The sequence below is a fragment of the Python bivittatus genome, unplaced genomic scaffold (genome assembly GCF_059951505.1).
Source record: "Python bivittatus isolate LINGU-HERP-01145 unplaced genomic scaffold, Pbiv_v1 ctg000340_np1212, whole genome shotgun sequence".
Lineage (NCBI taxonomy): Eukaryota > Metazoa > Chordata > Lepidosauria > Squamata > Pythonidae > Python > Python bivittatus.
In genome coordinates this window covers 17,698,399-17,720,966 of record NW_028277056.1, presented here as the reverse complement: position 1 = coordinate 17,720,966, position 22,568 = coordinate 17,698,399, and the positions used below count along the sequence as shown (strand labels likewise).

At 38.9% G+C, this 22,568-nt stretch overlaps 1 protein-coding gene across 2 annotated transcripts in view; it reads left to right on the top strand.

Annotated features, from left to right (window-relative positions):
• ALKBH8 (alkB homolog 8, tRNA methyltransferase) overlaps positions 1-20,658 on the top strand; it is a 51,644-nt gene extending 30,986 nt beyond the window's left edge. For both annotated transcript variants that reach the window (XM_088140637.1, XM_088140636.1), the window contains 4 exons: positions 193-344; positions 3,822-4,078; positions 18,507-18,656; positions 19,954-20,658. In XM_088140637.1, the coding sequence (XP_087996763.1) occupies positions 193-344; positions 3,822-4,078; positions 18,507-18,656; positions 19,954-20,508 (1,114 nt within the window). In that variant the 3' untranslated portion in view covers positions 20,509-20,658. The remainder of the gene's footprint in view (positions 1-192; positions 345-3,821; positions 4,079-18,506; positions 18,657-19,953) is intronic.
• Positions 20,659-22,568: the final 1,910 nt, after the last annotated feature.

The following is a 22,568-nucleotide window of genomic DNA, read 5'->3' as shown; positions in this document are numbered from 1 at the left end:
TGTGAGTTCATTAGAAGGAAGAATTCAGTGGCAGATGAAGAAGATTCTGTCTTTGCTGAAATTGTCCTAGATGTTCATATACATGCTTCAGTATTTCACAGACTTTTCAAAATCTAGGTTAAAACATACGTGTGTCAAAATCTGACATTTAAAAAAGGGGAGGGAAACCCTGACCTCTGTTTTATTTTAAAGCATTACACCAAGGAAATTTGACGTTGTTCAAGCATCAGAAGGAGAGAAAATCGGAAGCATCACTGCCGACATCAGAAATTTAACCTTAAACAAAAGGGGGAAAAGAGTATCTTTCACTTTCCGGAAAGTAAAGAGAAACCCTTGTTGCTGCTGTAAGTGCTGTATGCAATTTAAACATCTTTTGATGGGAATCTTTTTAAAAACAGTGCAATTTTCAGTAATCATTTTATCTTTTGAAAACAGTAATTAAATGTTCCCATTGGAGAATTTGACAAAAAAACCCAAACAAACAATTGAACCCATCTCTAATCATAGAATTTATACTGAATCAAGACTTGGCTGGTTTTGTTTGCTTGTGAGTTACATCTTATCTCTACTCCAATAGAGATAGATATGCTATTTATTTCTGTAAACAATTTATATAGTCACTCATCTCACAATAGTGACTCTAGGCAGTGTGCAGAGGGTTAAAATAAAACAACATAATTATTAAAATCGCTATCCAAAATAATAGCCAACGAGAGCAATACTAATATAACATAGGCCCAGGACCGAAAAGTCATTCCCTTGTCAATCAGTGAGGACAAAAACAAGACAGATCCACCAACAGGGCTGGTTTAAGCTCCCAGCAGCTGAACATCAAGATCTTTAATGCCTTATGAAAGGCCAAGAGGATTGGGACCATATAGATCTATGCAGGGGGTGGGGGGTGGGGATGCTATTCCATAGGGTAGGCACTGCGACTGAGAAGGGTTTGTTCCATGATGTTGATACCAGCAATGGTTAATTGTGATTAATTCAATACCTTGATATTAGATCTAAAATGCATATATCCTGTATATAACCCCTAGCCTAATTTTAGGAAAGGTTCTCCATTTATCTCTTGCTTGGTGAAAAGTTCTGGAGAACTAGAAAACTTTTCTATTTTATTAGTTCTTACCACGAGGGTCCTTACTTTTTTTGTCCTGGTGGACCCATTTGGAGTTATGAGAATATTTGTTTATTATTAGATTTATATCTTGTTTTTATTTGTACAACTTGAGGTGGTGTACATAATGCTCCTGCCTCCTATTTTCCTCACAACAGCAACCTTGTGAGATGGGTTAGTCTAAAAGAGAGTGCCAGGTCCAGAGTCCCATAGCCAGCTTCCATGCCTAAGGGAGGACTAGAGCACATGGTCTTCTGGTTTCAGCACCTTAACCTCTCTAATAAAGAGAATATATTGTGAATGTTCTCGAAGAAAGGTTCTGGGGTGAGCAGCTGCCTGGAGGAAGTACTCAGTTACCAAACCCCACTCTACTTATCTGTTGCCCCCAGAAGGTTTCTACTACCCCTGCCACTTTTTCTGTGCAGATGGTACATTCTAACAAAGAAATTTGGAAAGCCAACTATCCATTGTTTCTATTTTCCAAGAAATAAAGATGAGGCTGTAGGCTGGTGCTTTGTTTTCCAGCATACTAACTTCCTATTATAGAAGTTAAACGGATGCTATATGAATGTAAAAAAAAATCAGTCTGTTTAGCACGGTCACTTGTAACAAGTGTCTCAAGATAATAGCTTTGTTTTCCTTTTTCAAATCATGTACATGAGTTTCACAGCCAGATTTCTTATGTTTATTTTTGTGATGGTACATTAGGCTACTGATGAAGAATTTTGTATGGAAATGAATGGCTTATGTTGAAATATACTGTGTAGACTCTGGCCCATTAAGACTGTTGTCACTATGGTGTCATTATACATAAGCATTAGCCTAGACAATAAAGGGTTTTTTCCCCTACATAATTCTGTTTTTGTTGAATGGCTTTGTATATGCTGACTAGGAATTCTGGGTGCTTCAATCCTAACATGGCTGGTTGAGTACCAGGTTGCAAAAAGCTAAGAAAAATTTGTTTGCCTTCATTGTGCCCTTCTCTCTTCCTTCTTCTGTTTTAAGCAACCCAGGATTCTTGGTCTAAAAATCCTGGACAAAATGCAGCAAATAAAAAATCCCATTATCCCATTAACCTTTTTTCTAATCAAGCTTTTTTTAAACATGGGTGCTTAGGTAACTAAACTATGATTAATATTGACATTTTTAAGTGCCAGGATTCAGAGAAAATGAACAGGCAGGCAGAGGAGATTCTCTGGGCTCTTAGAGAAGGGGTTTCTCTTCAAATTAAACCCTTTTATGTCTCTAGAAAGGTCATTCCAGAAGGCTCTAAGACATTATAAGATTACAGGGACCTGGAAGTAGAAGGGAGGAGTTAGAAAGCTGCAACATACAAGTGTCCAGTAGATGGCAGCACCTAATTGACTTTGGTCATTCTGAAACAGGCTAAGCAAGGTTGGATCTGTCTGCTCCTGGGACAGGGAACCAACAGAAGATACTAGAGTTGTAGGCTAGGCTGGGAAGTTGAAAAAATATTCTTGAAGAAAGCAGTGACAACCTCCATCCATACTGATGCCAGGAAGAATGTGTGAATGTCACCAGCCACCAGCTTGACTCTTTTATTTGCTACTATATTAATAGAGAAATGCTTGGGATAGATTGGATCCTGACTATACCATTTACTGTGTATCATTCCTGGAGTGGGATTTCCATAGCAGTACTCTGTGCCCAGTAAATTGCTGATAGTCTTATAGCAGGGACTAGGCATATTTCCAATTTTGGGAGCATGTTATAAGCACTTTCCCTAAATGGTATGGTCAATTGCATTACCAATTTACCAGAATAACAATCTAATGAGATTATTCCCTAATTGCCTCTTAGTCTCCTAGATTTGTGTGTCCTGCAATATCTTCATTTTCTAAGAATGCCTAAGAGGTCTATTTGAGGTTCAGAGGCAAATACAAAGATTTTAACCCATTGGCTAATAAATATTTCTTTTAACTTACAAAAAAGTATTACATGGGGCAGGAAGTTTGTTAGCTGCCAAGAGAGAAATCTACAGGTGCGTTGCCTACTCTAATCCTGTTTCATAATGTCCCAGTCTAAAGTGATGAATACCTTTTGAACTTGTCAAATTTTCCAATTTAAGAGGAAGATCACTTCATAAGCAACAGACTGAGGGGCTGGCATTCTTATTGTTGAACTACAAGTGGTCCTCGCTTAATGACCACTTATTCAGCAACCATTCAAATTTACGACAGCACTGAATAAGCGGTAGTTACAACTGGTCTTTGTACTTACATCGGTTGCAGTGTCCTGCGGTCATGTGATCACCATTTTACAACCTACTTTGCTGGCTTCCTACAAGCAAAGTCAGTGGGAAGTCTGTAGGAAGCCAGCAGGAAGTTGCAAATGGTGACCGTGTGGCTTCCTCACATAACAGTGGTGCAGGATTTGCTTAACGATGGCAACTGGAAGTACCAAAATTTCCACTGCAAAGCAGCGCAATCATGTGACGTGCGCTTTACAACTGCATCGCTTAGCAATGGAAATGCTGGTCCCAACTGCTGTTGTTAACCAAGGGCTACCTGTAATGAAATTTGCAATAAAAAATTGACATTGAAATTGGCAGTTCAATTTGCAACTTTCTATATTCTCTTCATTAAGGAGATACAATAAAAAATTACTGTTCTGGGTCAAAACTGAGCAATCCCATTAAAAATAAACATATCTTTACCTTTCTTCTCCCCCACTCCCCCAGCTTATCCTTCCATATGTGACAGTCAGCATAAAGAGATGGCACCCTCATTTCACAACAGTGACAAAGATGCCTCCATGCTAGAGCAGAAGTATGTCCACGAAGTGTATGAAGACATTGCTATACATTTCAGCAACACCAGACATAGTCCATGGCCACAAGTAGTTGAATTCCTTAAAGGCTTGCCACATGGAGCTGTCGTGGCAGATATTGGCTGTGGCAATGGAAAGTACTTAGGCATCTGCAAGGACTTGTATATGGTAAGATAATATATTGTTTGGATTTCTGTAAGCTTTATTTATGTGCTATATTTATATACCATTTTTAATTTAAAACAGGTAGTCCAATGTTGGCTCTTCAGCCATCCCAACAAATTTTAGCAGTTTGCTTTTTTTTTTTTTGCTTTGGAGGCAAGAAGCGCATGAAAATTATAGTGAAATCCAAAGAGAGAGAAAGCACAACTAAACTGAATAAATCCTCAGAGAACCATTACAATTTTTTTCAGTGCTTAAACCCCCCCCCCCCCAAATAATTCAGACAAAGCAAGCTGATAGACCAATCCCAAAAACCTGGCTGTAGAGGAGTATTTAGTTGGCCTTGAAGAAGGAATTCAGCAGCAGATAGACACTAGAAAGGTAGGAGGGAGTGAAAAAGAAACTCAAGATTGACCAGCCTTGATCCTCTTTGGTATAAGAGTGGGGAAAGAGAATCTTTGTCTGGGTTTCAAGATTATGTTATTATAACCTTTAACAATAAAGTGCAGTTCCAGTAGTTCTTGTAGTGTCTGTTTCCTGACCTGGCCAGCCCGGCTGATACAGGCCTGAAGTATGCTCTTAAATCTAACCACACATAGTCCTGGGTAGCATTTTAGGTCTGTTCTTAATCTCAGATTGTGCAGTTCCCAGCAAGGAATCTCCTGACCATGTTTACCAATCCCATTTGTTTTCTTTTCCTGGCTTTCACATTTTCCTCTTGAGTGTCTCTAAAATTGCTAATTTTAATAGGATAAATCAGGCCACTACAAACAGAATAGATAATAAAATAAATCAAGCCACAATCTGGTTGACTGTGTCCAGATTCATATCAGCTGTAATGTCAAATAATGATACCTGCCTGCTGAAATCTTTATGTTATCATATCCAGAAACATCAAGAAAATATGAGAGCACAGATAGCAAAGCAATAGCTTTTCAGGCGTATCTGAAGATTAAAATCCCAGGAGAATTTGCTTAGCTTCAGACTAATTTTTTTTTTTTACAATTGCTGTTCAAAGTGCCAGGCTTGGTGGGAGAAATGAATAGTAATCTGTAAGGCAAAAGTATTTTCCTCCCTGGATTCCCTAAGGTTATCCTGCCCATCAGGTCATAGTTTAAGGGGTTAGTTGTTCATTGCCACATGGCCCAAACCAAACATTGATTGTGGGGCCATATGTTACAGTCAATACTATCTAGGTGTAAGAGGTTAGGTTCATGTGATGGGCATAATTGGAAAATTACTTGCATTGTTCCCAGAGGTATATACAATTAATTAATTTGAATTAATTAAAGCTGGATAGCATTTTAGGAGCTAGGTGAAATTACTTTCAGTTAGGATCTGCTGAAGCTGTGTAGTGGTCTCACTCAGTATTCCTCAACCTTGGCAGCTTTCAGATGAAGTCCACACACCTGAAAGCTGCCAAGGTTGAGAAACACTGGTCTCATTGAACTGCGGGTTGCGACTCTCTAAGCCCTTTTCCATAGAGGCTCATCTTATTTCAGGGAGGAAGAATTATAAAGGATTTCCTGTTGCAGCTGAACTTTTTGTGATCATCAGGTTCTACTGACTTCAAACAAATAAAGACACCTGTGATATCTTGAAATTTAATTTAAAAATGCACGATAATTATTTTGCTTTTGTTGCTATAGACTTAACATGGTTACCAAACTGGAATTTATTGTCGGGGGGGGGGGGGGTTGTTTGTTAGATTTATATCTACCAAGATTTCTTGGATCACCATCTACATTAGCTGTAGCATGGAATGTTGTCTATGGTATGGGATGACAGGAGGTATAAAAATAAGTTCATGAAATGTAGGAGATGCAGAGAGTGATAATTATGTGCTTACATTGTCAGTCCACAAGCAGTTGTGAGTATAGCATAGACTTTCTTGCTTGGTGAGCTGATTAATGTAGTGTGATAAATGTCCTTTGGCTCCATTTAATCCATGGGGAACAGAATGGAAGAATTTGTTGACTTCTAGTACACTGTTTCAAGAGGAAACCTGCCTTTGTAGCTATTTTTCTCAAGAATGGCCATCTTGAGGTGGTTTATAGGGACTTCCTTGGAGAAAAAAATCCATCGTTTGAGAATCTATCATGTTCTCTTTCTGTCCACATCTATTCTATTAGAAGAAGATAGTTTTAGCAAGTGGGATTATTTTTGTCTAATGAGTAATAAACCTAGGTTGCTTATTTTGTTTGAAGATAAAACCATAGGGAATTTTAAGCTATAATCCAGTAGACGCTGACTTGGCAGTAGATTCTGTCAAACACAGTGAAACTTATTTGTGAGTGAACATACACTAAATTTCACTGTCACTCAAGCATTGTTCTCTCATTATATATTGAGACTGTAATAAACAAACTGGCTGGATTCTTACAAAATCTGTTTCGGCTGCCCTTGTTCTGCTAAAAGCTTCACATTATAGTCTATGGGTGATGGCAAGCTTAGTCCTGAATATTACACTCATGGCTGAATCAGAGGTCATGGGCTAAAATATGGGTGCATCCTCATGCACACGTACATATATATATATATATATATATATATATATATATATATAGTCACACATGAACATGCATATGTACCAGTGCAGAAACCTCATCCTTTCCTTCCCTCTCTTCAAATGTTTTCCTACTTTCACCAGCAGCAGGAAATCAGTGTTCTGGGTCCCAAATAATCAGCTAGCTGGTATGAACTACTTTGCTAGGAATCTCTGCTTGTACAGCTGATAATGTTGATCAGATGACCATCTATGTGAGGGTAGTTCGTCCCCATTCCAAGTCCAAGTACTGTACTATTTTATTCAGCCCCTGGGTCTCAGGTTAACTTCCCATATTTAGTTGTTCCATGGTCATATCTTTTCAGGTGGAATGGCTCTGCTCTAATCATAGATATCCATGATGGTGGGCAAGAGGAGTGAATGACATTATCTTGCAAGTGACACAAGTCACACACTTGTCCCTGATGTCATGATGCAATTACACAATTGCGTTGTTTGTGCAACAGTGTCATGATGCTCATGATATCTTAATGTCATTGTGGCTTGTTCTGGATGGCTTTGCCCCCAACGAATTCTGATAGTGTGTGTGAGGTATTGGGGTATTTCTTTGCAGTGAATCTTACATTCTGCCATAAGAGCTTCCACAACCCAACAACTTTTGCAGGCAGTGGGCATACTGTATGATATCTGAAGCAGCTAAATAAATAAATAATACACCATCACTGATGGCTGAAATCTTGTAAGATCTGATGCAACAGCAATGCAGATTTTGTAAAATCCTACTAGATGTGGGCCATTAAAAAGGATATAATATTTTTTAATGAGTATAGTAGTTGGCAGTTATCACGTAAAGGTGTTGTCAGACATGTTTCCCACAGGCGCTGCATTGTCAACCTTTCACTGTCATGTTCAGCTGGCTGATAATGAATGTAAGGCTGTGCCGTAAACTATTACCTGAGGCTTAAGTTGAAAGCCAGGTGTATGCCATTCCAAAGAAAAAGCAAATGGTCAATCTTCTCTTAACTTATTTTTGGAGGAAATGAGGGAATATTACGCTTTTCAATGTTCTTCCTTTTTGTGGGAGCCTGTCATTAAGATGCTCTGATTTGTCTATCCAGCAGCTCTTGTTCAAGAATTGGCGCCTGCAATGTAACTAATAATTATTTTCAAGCTACATCATTCAGGCATAAATATGCCTGTTTATAAATCAATACATTCCTTATGATTTAAAATAAATTGCTGAAAGCAGATGCATTGTAATGGCAGAGTTTTTAATAGCAACTTACATTTTATAAATGAATAGAAATGAGATAAATGTGTCTGCCAATGTTGATGATGATAATAATAAACCTTTCACTCTGAAAGACTCCAACATTTTTACAATGTCAATATAGAGAAAAAGTGAGAGAGGGGAAAAGAAGGCCGTGCATAAACTTCTGCTGATGCAAAACGTGGCAGCCATTAATTGTACACCACTTGGAACCCTACTGGACTGAAGCAGTATATAAGCCATATACAGTGGTACCTCGGGATACGAACTTAATCCATTCCGTGACTCTGGGTGTATCCCGAGTTGGTCGTAACCCGACGCAAATTTCCCCATGGGGTTCAATGTAAATCCGGTTAATCCGTTCCGCCCTCCGAATTTGGTCACACCCCGAAGCAAATTTTCCCATAAGGTTCAATGTAATTACCATTAATCCGTTCTGGTGTCTGCGGACCACATGTCAGGGGCGGGAAAACGGCCGGGCGCCGCGCGGCGGGGCGGGAAAACGGCCGGGCGCCATGCGGCACGGCGGGAAAACAGCCGGGCGCCCTGTGGTGCGGTGGGAAAACAGCTGGGCGCCGCGTGGTGGGGCGGGAAAATGGCCACGGACCACGTGTCAGGGCCGGGAAAATGGCTGTGGACCACATGTCAGGGGCGGAAAAATGGCCGCGGACCACGTGTCAGGGCGGAAAAATGACCGTACCTCGAGGCGGAGTTCGCACATCGAGGTAAATTTTTGCAGCCGGAGCTGGTCGTAACCCGAAAAGTTCATTAGTAGAGGTGTTCGTATCCCAAGGTACCACTGTATACTTTTTTAAAAATAAAAAACCTTGCGGTCAGTGCACTGGTTTCAGGCCTAATTCAAAGTGTTCATCATTACAGTATTTATAAAACCCTGTCTGGAGTAATGCTGGTTACATAAGGCAGGGTTTTTCAAAATGGGTTCCGCGGGCCTGAGGGGCTCTGTGAGAGACTCAGGGCAGAAAAGAAAAGTTCACTTGAATGCAACCAATTTTCTATCTCTAGAACTGTGTCTCTTGATCAGGAGTTCCTTTTTTTTTTTTTTTTTAACAAGTTCCTTGGTCTGAAAAGTTTGAAAACCCCTAATGTAAGGAACCACCATGTACAGAATGATTCTGCCAGGCCCATGAAGTTAGCTAAAGAGAGCTTGTATAAGATCCTTCCTCTACCAGTGGTGAAAGGGGTGTGGGCCAGGTTTGGGGTCTTCTTTGTGGCTGCTCTGCCACTATAAAACCTTCTCTCCCAGAAATGAGCTTGGACTGTGGGTGTCCGCAGGAATGCACATATCAAAATCTGCTAGATGGTGTGTGCGATGTCTCAACACCCTTGCCCGGCCCCCTGAAGGCAGGGTTTTCAAAGCAGGCTTTGGTTAGCTAAACTGTTGGTACCTGGGCAGCCATTTTATTTAACTCTGTGTTGGTTGAATTTTAGGGGGTGGCTGAGTTGTTTATGTTGGAATGATTCCAGGCTTTGTGACAGATATAACCCAGAGTTGCCTGAGTGGACAATAAGTGGTCAGTGTAGTGAATCAGACACTCCCTAGTTATTCATGCTACCTGTTGTTTTGTATTTAGTTCTTAGGCAAGTGCTTAACATTTACTGATCACATACTTCCACTATGGTGGAAGAAATTTTATTTGCAGTATTGTATATTTATTTTGTTATGCATTTTTATATGATTGCATCAAGCAATTGAAAATGTGCCCTATTAACGAACGAAAAAAGCTCAAGAAAGTACATAAGAACGAGCAAACACCAGTATAATCTGATCATTGCTGTGCTACTTTTCTTGTTGTTGTTGTTTAGTTGTTAAGTCGTGTCCGACTCTTCGTGACCCCATGAACCATATTGCGCCAGGCCTTCCTGTCCTTCACTACCTCCCTGAGTTTGCTCAGTTTCATGCTCATTGCTTCAGTGATGCTATCTAACCATCTCATCCTCTGCCGTCCTCTTCTCCTTTTGCCTTCAATCTTTCCCAGCATCAGGGTCTTCTAAGCTACTTTTCTACCGGCAGGTTTTTTTTTTTTAATGTGAATTGCCCTCTTGCATTCTGAAGTAGTATAACTCATTCTTACCACCTTGTGTAGATTCATTCTTGTAGATTGGTTACTTCTCATTTTAGAAGGACTGCTTCCCTGCGTTCTTTTCTGTCCTTCCTTGTTATCATGGGATAAGACAAGGGGGCTGTATTCCACAGGAGGAGCTATTCTACCCTTCTTTATGATTTACTAGGAGAAGGATTCATGCGGAGTTGTTTGGCATTCTGCAAAGCAGAGTGTTGACTGAAGTGAACAGTTCAGAACTTATTCTGCTTTATTTATACATCACACTAAGACAAGATGTGATTTATTTAGTCTTGTCTTTGTGTATTGTGTGAACTCATCCATTGTGGCCTTGAATTTATAGTTTATGGCCGAGTAGCATGAGCCAAGCCAATTGTGGTTTATTTGACAAACCATAGCTTAGTGCAATATATGAATTAGTTCTGTGTCAGCAACATATTTTAGAGGTCCTTCAGCAAGATTGTCTCAGTTCCTTTTCCCTAAGCAAATTCACCACCATCACCTCCTTCTGTGATCACTGAACTGCTATGTGTTCAATGATCCTTCCCTCTGAGCTGATTTTGTACTGCTTTGCAGAGGCAGAGGACAAGGCAATTATAGCTCCTTCTATTTGTTCCCTTGCAGAATGCAGGTGAAAAGTGAACAGGAGACAGCAGAAGAAGGGAGGGAAACAGCCTTACCTCCAAACCAGGAGCCTTGCTAGGTGCCCAACTGTATCATCTTCTGTAATGCCCCTCTAAGCACCTTGAAACACCTCACTTTTCAGATTTGGTGAAATGAATCTGGTTTGTTTTTTTTTTCATCAGTAGATCATGGAAAATGGTCCTGTTGTTTTGAAATGCTTTGGGAGCATTCAAGGCAGCCATTTATAGTAGGAGCCAGTGATAGATTTAATTTCTGCTCCACAGAATACCAAGGTCTTGCTCATGGGAAGTTTGGATACTCAGATTTTATTAGCAGCCAAGAAGCTCAAGTATCTTGGAGACTACAGACTACAAACAGCAAACAGTGAAAGTTTAAAAGTATATGCAAGATGCTGGAAACACATCTGCCAGTGAGGGATAGACTTCTCATTTTCAACATAGCATCTTTTCCCCAAAAAGGTGATACAACTTTCTCTGTGGGGAAAAAAAAGCATTATTTGAAACAAATGTTAAAGGCCTGATTCAGAGCAAGTGGACCAAGGGAATTTCTCTCTCTCTCTCTCTCTGCATGCTGTCATCTTTCTTGCTGTGTTTGTATGCATTTGCCAGAATTTAATTTGCTTTCTCAAGACTCTCATGCTATTAGTTATAGCTGAGATATTTCTCTGGGGAGCCACATAATTTCATTTGGTGGCTGGGTTTCAAAATTAAATGTAGTTCTCTCTCCATCAGCTTTCTGATAAGTTACATCAATCAGATTTCAGTGGACTTAAATGATTTAATTCCACCTGGTGGAGTTAGTTATTATAAAGTAAAGCTAAATGCCCACAGCATTTCATGTTCCTTTTGGTTCCCTGAATGTGGATAAATAATTAATCTCTCCTGTGTTGCAGGCTCCCTAACAATTATTCTCTTCTGCATTTTCTATCTTAATTGCTATTTTGATAATAGAAATAAATGGGGCTGCTGCTGAAATATACCCACAGTCTGGGATGAAACCATAGTGTTTTGACTTTTTTCCAGTCTAAAGAAATAGAGTCATTTAAGTGGAGCCCAAAAATGGGAAAGAAGCTTTTTTTTTTTTAATATTCTATCCTCTGTTATATTGAATAAAATCGAATGAAAAAGTCCTTTCATTAATTTTTGTAAAGGTTAATTTTTGTGAAGTAAAACCAGATAATTTTTAATAGTTGTTTTCATGTAGGGACATGCATTCTGAATTCATTTCTTTATTGGTGAGATTCAGCAGCTGGAAAGTGATTGAAAATTGTGGTAAAATTCTTTACCACTATTTCATAAATACCACTTCTATCGTGAGAAATTATTTAGAAATCACTTTCCCCTCAAGATTGTATTTTAATGTTGTTACAGTTTTAGATGGTCATTTTAGGGCCAGCTTCTAGTAAAATATAGACAAAATATATGAAAAAGATTCAAATGTTATCCATAAAGTAACAATAACATTAATGATGAAGCAGCAGTATTACTAATATCAGTATTCAGCCCAGAATATCAACATTAAAATAAATGAAACCAGATCAGAGGAACGCTATGGGATTATCCATTTTAGGATTCATAGCACAGACAGTAATGCAACATCTGGAAGTAATAGTCCTTCTAAAGATACATCCCAAAATATGTGTTATGTGGTTGACACTTTTGTCATTATCAAAAAAGAACACACACAAAACAATCAAGAACATACTTCAGGAATTAAATTCACAAGAGAAGAAGGAAATAACAGTCTACCCTTCCTGGACATACTCAAACCCAAGTGTATTGTAAAACAGTCCACGCTAATCTAGTATTCAATTATCACAGCAACAACCCAACAGCACACAAAAGATGCTGTGTAAGAACCCTACACAAAACATGCTGCAATAACCCCAAATTCTAAAAAGCAGAAATAGACTATGTATATAACATGTTTAAAACCCTCTCTTTGTAACCTGCCCAGAGTCCCCTATTGTAGGGGAGATGGGTGGGAGAGAAATCCAATAAATAAATAAATAAATAAATAAATAAATAAAAATGGATACCCATACAAATCCATCAAAAAGTGTTTGTCCACACAACCGATCACAACACAACACAACCCATCACACAAGATCAGTTTTGCCATACATCAAAGATGTCTCCTAAACAACAGTTTATTGCAACCCCTTGCCATCCCAGTAGCCTATAAACCAACAAAATCTATCCAAACCATACTAAGCAAGCCCAAAAACCCAATGGCCAAAGAAAAATAAGACATCATTTACAACATGCAATGCTAAGAGTGTGAGAACTACCATATGGGGTAAACAGATCCATGAACATCAATTGGCAGTCAGAAGGCATGATGAAAACTCTTTAATTTCTTAGCACACTGACAAGATGAAACACATTTTCACTTGGGAAAATGTAGGCATTTTAGAACAAGCTAAAAAATGCAATAGAATTCCTAGAGGCTTGGTACTCTGACAAATCAGCCATTGAAATAAACTTTATCTATATGCCATTCAGAAGAGGAAGGAGCCAAAATTGAGGAAAGGGGCAAACAGCCCAAAGCACATCCTTCCCCATCAACACCTATTAGCCAACCCCCAGATAAGCAGCAACAATCAAGAAAGAAACAATACCCCATTCAAAGAGCAATCAAGGAATAAACACTATACCAACCAAAGGCTAGTAGGATAAACTGGTGTATAATAAACAGCAAACTTCACTCCCTCATGCACTGATGATGCTATCTAGCCTGGTAATGAAACATCTACAAGAAGAGAAGGTCAGAGAACCCCAAGAAGCCAATAGTTCAGCCCTGAGCTACATAAATTCTCTGTTATTAAATGAAACTAATAAACTATTTTCCAACACTGCACCAACAAGCAGCATGATGAAATCTTCCTAAACCAGTGGGACTTTAAGAATCATCTAAATGCCTGCAGAGATAGTTGTATGTGTCACAGGAGTTGGCATTATTGCCCAATTAAATTTAGCTAATGTGTATCTCCAGTCATATCTTTCCTTCTGAAACAACCTTTTGTGGGGGCCCGGAGTCCTCAGTTGTGTACCTTTCCTTTAGGGCCATAACATATGATATTAGTAGTTTGCTGGCTTTTCCAGTGGAGAAAGGATGATTTGGATCTAGTTTTAGAATCCAGACCCTGCAGCAGTTACCCAGACATCACGCTTTTCCATTTATGTAAACTCCCTCCCTACAATTTGCCATATTGTTGCTTTTGATAAAGTATTGAACTGCCTCTCACAGGCTGTGGCAAGCGCACGAGTTGCTCATTCTTCCCTGCTCGGGGTCTCTAGCTCCTTGCTTGCACAATGAAATTCTCTACTGTCCCTTCAGTTCCAGTGTGAGGTTTTGCAGCTGATGGTTTCATCTGTCCCCATTAGACTTGGTGCTGCTATCTATCCTTGGCTACTCTGCCAACTGCCTGCATCTTCCTTAATTTGTTTTTTCATAGCACAAGCCCTTTTTCATTCTCTGGACTTGTTACTTTTCTGTTGCCATTAGTTCAAATAGGCTGTCACATGGCTCACGATTGCATCTCTCCCTCTTGTCTTTCCCATACATCTAGAGAGTATGAATACAAATAGCACATCAAATGCAGAAGATCTCGTTGGCAGGCCTGGTGATTGTACCACAGTGGGAAAAAGCTCATCAGTATTCATCTGCATTTTTGCACACGCTCCAAAGTTGAGCCTTGGCATTCCAAATTGGTTGCTGGACTTGAAGTTTGTCTCTGAATAAATCCTGATTCACAGAAGCATGTCAAGAGAGAAAGAAAGTTAATTAGAAAAATGTTAAAATAACCTCTGATAATCTGAATGAGATTACAACATTGGTTGAGGAATGATAAAATGCAAGTTTGCAGTAATTATCTCTCCAGTTTCCATGTACATGCATCCAAGATCCATCATATTTACACCAAAGGGAAATTTAATCTGGAGCTGGTGTATCCTTTGTATTTTTATCGCACTTGAAGTAATGGATGCTCCAAAGTCTTTTTATTTTATTGCAAGATCTAATCTTTTTATTTTGGGCAGTGGATTCACTTTGCTACACAGGACATTACAACTAAGCCTGACTTCACAATTATTTGATATAATTTAGATGCAAATTAGGACTTCATATTCTAGCTGTCATATGCTTTATTCCTCTTGGTTAGCTAAGCTGTAGCTCATTACATTTTATCATTGTACAGTGTTGTTGTCCTTTTCAAGGTCATTTCAGTGTTGTCTTTTTGATTGAATTCCTGCTTCTCTGTCCATTTATACTCTTCTTACTTGGGACAGCAGAAAGTGATTGAAGTGAATGGAATTTTGTTTCTTTATAAGAAGACCAAGTTTGCCTCTGAGTCCTACTGAGTCCCTTTATTTAGTTGCTGAGATGGTCAAGTGAAGGAAAAAATTCCACCCCTTCCTCCCAGCTCTAAATTATCTAACAGGGCTCCTTGTTAGAAATAGTTTTCATCCATGTTTTAACATTCTCTTTTTCACCGAGTCATTGTTGTTTAGACTTTGTAAACACCAGAATGGACCAATTTGTTTGTTTGGAGAGCAATCTGTTCTGCAGATGGTGGGCGCTGGTGCTGTAAATGTTCTAAATTAAAAATCAAAATCTTTATGATCATACCCAATAATGAAATTGGTACCATTTGCAATAATGATTTCCCAGTTATGGCAAATCTATGATATGACTAACATTATGTGCAATTGTGTGCACTTTACATACCACATAACCAAATCCAACAAAACCAAAGTGTGGGATATCTCTTTTTCTTACAACTCTTTTCCTGTTAATGAAATGGGGCAAATCTGCTTTGAGAATTAGTTCTGGCCTATATTCTGTCAATAACCCCTTTGTAACTGGCAGCTAAAGCTGACTGACTTGAGAATTTAATCTGTCCTGGTTGGAAACACCAAAATAAATACACTGTTGTTAAAAAATTCTATTTATATTAACACAAGTAGGTAAATTGTTATAGTTACAAAAGGAAGCTATTTATTGGTTTTAGTACGGCCCATCTTTTGACTTTACATGACATTGTTTTCATTTGATATACGTAAGTGCATGAATCAAACTCAGTTTATAGCCTTTGTATCCTGTTTTTATTGTCTTCCAGCAGCTAATCCATCAACTAAATTACTCTTCTAGATCAACATTTGTATCCATAGCAAGCAATTGGTGATACAAATTTGCATTGTTCCCTGTGTTGTTGGTTTTTTACTGTAATAAACTTTTTGTATGTAATTTATTTCCTCTTTGCAAATATAATATCTTGGCTGTAAACAGACTGATTCCTGGATTGCCATGATGATTATGAATAACTATAATTTTATATAATTATGAATGTAGCAGTATTTCACTCATAAAGTGGGGCTTTACTTGCTCATCTTACCTTGGCAACCTCTGAAACATCCTTGAAATGTGTGTGTATGTGTGTATATATATTTAGAGAGAGAGAGAGAGAGAGAGAGAGAACGAGCCAGTGCATATACACTGCCCTTCTGCTCAGAAAGCATTGTGGGACTCTTGGAATTAGTGTGATATGTTGCAGGAGACTGTAAATCAAGAGTCAAAACTTTTGGAGGGTTAGTGGATGTTCTTGGATTTTGAGAGCATGTTATTGGCACTCCCACAAAAGGCTGCCATAGTGGATGCAGTTAGTCACAAAATACCCATTTAACAAAAGGCAAAATGGTAAAGTTTCCAGTCTCCCTTTCCAGCTTTTGAGGGCCCAGGTAAAAGAAACATTATTTGAAATAAAGGTATGCTTGAGCCTAACAGTTTGCTTTGCACAATGCTAGCTTTCTATCTTTAAAAAAAAAGAATCTAAAAAAGTAATAAAACTAGGTAGGACATGAAGCCTGCAGGCATTACAGGAGGGGTCTCTGAGGGCCATACTGGAGTTTTAGGCTGTAAATGTAGGGCAGAATTAGCGAGCTTGCTTGCTTCCTGCACTAATGGAAAAACACCTTGGGATTCAGTCTAGTGGTTCCTTTTCAAATCTCCTTCGTTCTACAGCTGCTGTTCTGAAACTGATAGCAATAATGCAGTAGAAGTGTTTCTGCTACAGTCCTGCTGGCACTCCAAAGCTATCCACAAAGCCATTTCAGGTTGTTTGATGTGATCTGAAGGTCAAATGAGAGTGCTGCAGTGCTCCTTTTCTTGGGGTTGAAAATTGAAGTGATCTCCCCTGCTGTGTGTTTCCATGCTATTTGAACTAGGCTTGTGATAGGAAACACTACAGTTGGTAATAAATTAATAAACCCAGTTCAGACCGTCTCTGAACTTCTTACTGATTGGAAAAAAGGGAGTAAAGCAACCATATATCTGTTTAACGGCAACAATATAGATGCCCTTTTCATCCCATAGATTATATTTTTAAACCTCTGATTTCAGCCCAAAAGCAGATGTCTCAGTGTCTTCTATATATGGATGGATTCTGCTTCTTGAGGCAAGCTCTTTCCAAAATTTAGATAATCTACTTTAATAAGAACAAGTTTATTAGGGGTAGGAGCTCTTCAGTGTTTACAATCACTGCACAACATTGGTCTTAGTAGTTCTAGGAACAATGGCTTATATTCCTTATAAGTCTGAATACTGCCCTCCCAGTGAGGATAGTCTTGAAGGAACTTGTGGTTGCCAGCCTGAAGCAAAGAAGATAGCTGTGTACAGATATATCACCAGTGACAAATATTCTCAGTCTGAACTTGGCTCCTATTACCTGGCTTGTAGCTGGTTGTTATATTTGTTTTCAGTTATAAAATAGTCTTGAAAAAAGTAATATTAGAAGGGAGGCGGTAGGCAGTCAGAGCAGCTAAGTGGCTCCAGTTAAAAGGGACCCTCTATCCATTTTCAGAGTGCTGTTTTCATGAAAGATGTACTGAGGCCATCTAGAGTGGAAATTGGATGTAAGACAGTGGGCGGAACCATGCTCAGCTTAGCCTACAGTGCCTTATATTCATTGTAGTTTTGATGTCTTCTGCTTAATAACTGCTTGTGTATTGATTTTATTCCGAGCTGTTTTGAGTGTCTTATGGAAGAGACGTGGGGCAGCAGAATGTATTTCAAATAAATAAGGTCAAAGCTAATATTACTACTGCCAGCATTCATAAGTGAATTAAGTCTAGCTGGAGAAAAGGAAATAATAAGGAGCACAGGTAGCTTTGCTTTCCTTCCCTTTTTTCCTTTCCCTTTTTTCTGTATCTGGTAAATTAATGGAACTTATAGCAGGAATGCAAAAGATGGAAGAGGTGAGAAAGTATTACTTCTCCCCAGGGGAAAGGTGGAGAACAGGATTGGTTGGGATGTGTTTCCCGTTGCTTCTGTGCAGTTCAGATGACACTGGAAGGTGGAATTAAAATGTAAACCCTTCTTTTAGTTATGTCAATTGGACCCCAGATGGGGTATCTTGGTGCCAGGGATGAGAAAAGAGAACCGATTTCTTAATGTTACTGGGGGATCAAGCAACAGTTTGTTATTGATAGACAGATATACATTTAGACAGAGTTGGTAAGCTCACCATCTATAAAATGTAGCTAATGTTGAACTACACCAGAAGTCTTGGTGGGGGAAAAAAACAGGTTTAAAAATCAAGGCAGCCATTGTGGTGGATTGTGTTAAAAGAATGGCATAAAAAAGATAAACTTAAATGCTTTGATGCATGCAGGTGCAATTTTGAGTATACAGTCCTTCGCATCTGGGCAGCTGATACTACTCTTTTCGCTAAAGAAGCATGCATGCATGCATGCTGTTAATCCAGCACTTAGATCATTATTTTGGTTCTTCCCCAAAGAGGGAAAAATTAATCAACTTTTCAACATTGGATCTAGAAAACTAGGTCTGATTATTGCTTATTTCTGCAAAAGCTGCAGGATTTTTATGTTCATTCCTGATTTGTGTACAGACTTTTCACATTTTTTTTTTTAACAGTTTGGCTGTGATCGTAGTAAAACTCTGGTAGACATCTGTGGAGAGAAAGGATTTCAGGCTTTTGTGTGCGATGCACTCACTGTGCCAATACGGAGTGGTTCGTGTGATGCTTGCATATCCATTGCAGTCATCCATCATTTTTCAACAGTGGTATGTTAAAACTGCCTAAAAGTGGAAACGTTATAATGTAGTTTGTCCTTCTGTTTCAGGTTTGTTTGTTTGTTTCATTCCATGGATTAGTTAGCTATGATCCCCAGTCCATTTTTGCAGCTCCCAGAGAACTTCCAGATTGCTCCTTTGATTTTTAGACCACAATTATTGGTGCAATTGATTTAAGGCTTACCATGCTTATTTTTGCATCTATAACCACCCCCTGTGGTGGGGGACAAGAAAGGAAATGAATGAGGAACTCTGGAGTACCTTCCCACCCTGTGAAATTCCTGTACCACTAATGTTTTTCTAAGCATCTTAGCCACCTATGCAGCCCACAACACAAATTTTCTAACTCTGTCTATTCTGACTGGCAGTAGTTCTTCATGTTCTCTGGCATATTTTCTTAATCTTTTGTTCCCTGAAGATGCTGCTGCTGAACTTGAGACTTTTTGCATGTAAAGGATGTGCTGGACCACCGAGCAGTGGTCTTGTTTCAACCTCACTAAAGATGGATCTGCTGAAGCACATTATGAACCAATTGTTTTATTGTGATTTGAGATTCTTCTGAAAGTTTTGCAAGACCTTGCTCTCCAATTTAGCTTTCATAAATTAGGGTTTAGCCAATATTGCATTAACTTTTCTTATTCTGGATGTGAACAGACCATAGAACGTGCATGCTGTGCTTCTCAGTTGTGCTGTCTAAAACACAATCAACACTTTTTTTAAGTTGCAGCCCAGATGATAAAGAGTTGTAGTTTAGCTACCTGGAGGACCTCTTTTGCCTACCAAGATTGCCATCACTTTCCTGTTCTCAAAAGAAACTCAGTTATATGCCCTGCTAACGTTTAAGGTACAGTTAGGAAGCTCATGGACCAGCCTCTTTACTATGAGACATCTATTTTGTTATGTACTAATTAAAATAGTTCTTACTTAGAACCCTTCTTTCAATAAAGTGCTCACATCCTATGTTCTGGTAGCTATTCCTTGTTCGGCTTGGGGCTTTTTTATTGTCTGCTGAATTTTAACACTTATTTTAATTGATATATTAATTATATTATATTATATTAATTTAATTGATATATAATTCTATTATATAGCTGAAAGGCCTGAAAGATGTATATTTTAAAAAGTAGAAACGGACAGAACAGTAGTACAGCTGTTCCTAATTCTCTGAGTTTCCAGGACATTTTGTGTTTTGTGTTTTGTTTTGTTTTGAGTACAATGTTTAGCTTGTTACACTTTACCTTCAGGATGACTAGCTTTGTTCCCCCCCCCCCCCCCGCCCCTTGACCAGGAGAGGAGGTTGGCTGTGCTTTGTGAACTGACTCGGCTGCTGAGAGCAGGTGGAAAGGCCCTTGTTTATGTTTGGGCAATGGAACAGGAATACAAGAAACAGAAGTCGAAGTATCTGAAAGGGAAAAGAGCCAGTGATAACAGGCTTGGCAAAGTTGTCAGCGACACACTAAACAAAACAGGCAATGGCGAACGCCAAGATTTAGCACAGCCCAGCAAGGATTGTAACCAGCCTGAGGGGAAGAGCAGCAGTCCAAACCAGGTGGCTCCTGCCAGCCTGCCAGTTCATACAAACAGAACTTCCTTTGATTCCCAAGATGTGTTGGTCCCTTGGCATCTGAAAGATGGAACAAAGGAAAAGACAAGACAAGACAAGCTTTGTCAGCCTCTGGATGGCTCTGCAAACGCTCTGGAACCTAATCCTGTTTTTCACCGCTATTACCATGTCTTCTGTGAAGGTGAACTGGAACGGCTGTGTAAACAGCTAGACTGCGTAAAAGTGCGAGAAAGTTATTATGACCAAGGAAACTGGTGTGTGGTTCTTGAAAAGCGGTGATGTATTCACAGTTCCATGGAGGCAGCTGTGTCTTTGATGGACTTATTCATACAATTATTTCCAGGGGTATTTCTAAAATATGGTTACTTTGGCATTTGGCTTTTAGTATTGTGTTTACATTTAAAAAATAAATACCACTTTTACAATCTGCGAGGAGAGGGTGCTGTTTTTCTTCCCCGATTTATGAAATTCTACCCAGATGTATCATATTTCATGATCATCCTTGCAATTTACAGATCTGTTGCCTCCAAGAGATGTGATCAAATCCTGAAAAAAATCTGACTTGATACATTCAATGGAACAATAATTCCCTGAGAAATGTCAAACCTGTGAAAGGATCTAAATGATTGTTTTATTTAGTGAAACTAGCAAGGTACAGTGAGTCCTGGTCCCTTGCACTTGAGGCAGGCCAAAAGCAAGCATTGTAGGAATACCCCAGACCTATACAGGGATTTGACCAAAGAAGCACAGAGCATGTGCCCAGTATAATGAAACAAAGAAATTACTTGTAACTATCGCAGGGACGGAAGACCAGACCTGGAATGATCTCCAAGTGGGAGAGGCAACAAAGGGACATTTTGAAAGGTAACACAGCATCCTTGATTAAAGGCAGTGCCAGCACTCTGTTGTTATTCTAGCAAGCTTGTCCACTGCCTCCTTCACCACAGTTGCAGAAAAAAAGAAATGAAGAGACCAACTGGCACATTCTCAAGTCCTTAGCAATCTCCCAGAACATTAAACTTGGTCATAAATTCTAAAGGTATGTGGACAAGGGCCTGTGGATCTTTAATTATATAGAGCCCTGCTATTATATTTGGTTGGTGATGCTACAAGATGCAAACATCACTGGCATAGAAAACATAAAGTATATGTGAATAAGCAATCAAATTAATACACAATTCTATGTGGATATATATATATATATAAAGGCAGGCACTGATATATGATAGATAATAGTTTCTAGTGGACATTCTGCTAATTATTATAAATGACTGTATATAGAGGTACCAAAAAGGTATACAAAAATACAGAATATCAGAAATCAAAGCTTCAGAATACAATTTCTTTTTCTTCCCCAGCTTCATATTTCCACCAGCACTTCATTTTTAATTGACATGGAGCAAAAAGCTTGCATATGTATGAGTGTGGGATTCCTATGCAATTTAGAATCCTAGATGCATCAGGTTTAAAATGGGTGGGGTGGGAGGAGGAGGAACACCACACACAAAATAATAGTGCCAGTTATTACCACAAAATAACCTTTAACAAAGTGTGTTACAAGATATACACTATATCATTTGCAAAATATATACACAATTAAAACCTAATTAGGTCTCAACACAATTGCATAGTAAATAAGTCTAGCCCAATAAACTAAATCTAACTGGCACAATATAGTCAACTAAGTATCTTATCATATCCAAATAAAAACCAGCAATGAATATAATATCAATTTTAAAAATCCCTGTCTCCATTAGCTTCCATGGAAATAGTCAAACACAATACAATTATATTCTTCAATGAATCAATCAAGCTTTATTATAGATCCCAGAACCAGACTGCAACCAAGAAAATAAATTATATTATTAGAGCCCTGCAAGATAATAACAGTCCTTCCATTAGAATAGGGTATTTAAAAAAAAATTCTATTACTCAGAATCTAATCAAAAAGACACAGGTACACCAGGTGTGTAAAAGCCTGAAGACAAGATGTCACCGTTACAGTGAACAGAACTGACAATTGCCCCTGGTCCAAAGACTGGGTTGCCCATCCAGACACCTAAGGAATTAATAAGGCATGAAGATGTGCAGACCTGCTCATACAGAGAACCCAGAAGTCTGAACTGATGATATGCCTGGATTGAAAGCCAGTGGCAATACCACATTAGAAGTGAAGTCAAGGAGAGCAGGGAAGATCCAAAACAGTTCTGATGAGGTTGCTTCAGACCTGAACAAGAATCCAAATGAGTTCTCGCCCTCTGTGGTTTGGGGGGCAACAGTACTGGGTGCAGCAAAATGGAATCCCACAAGGCTATCATGCTTGTCTAGAGTTTTAAGTT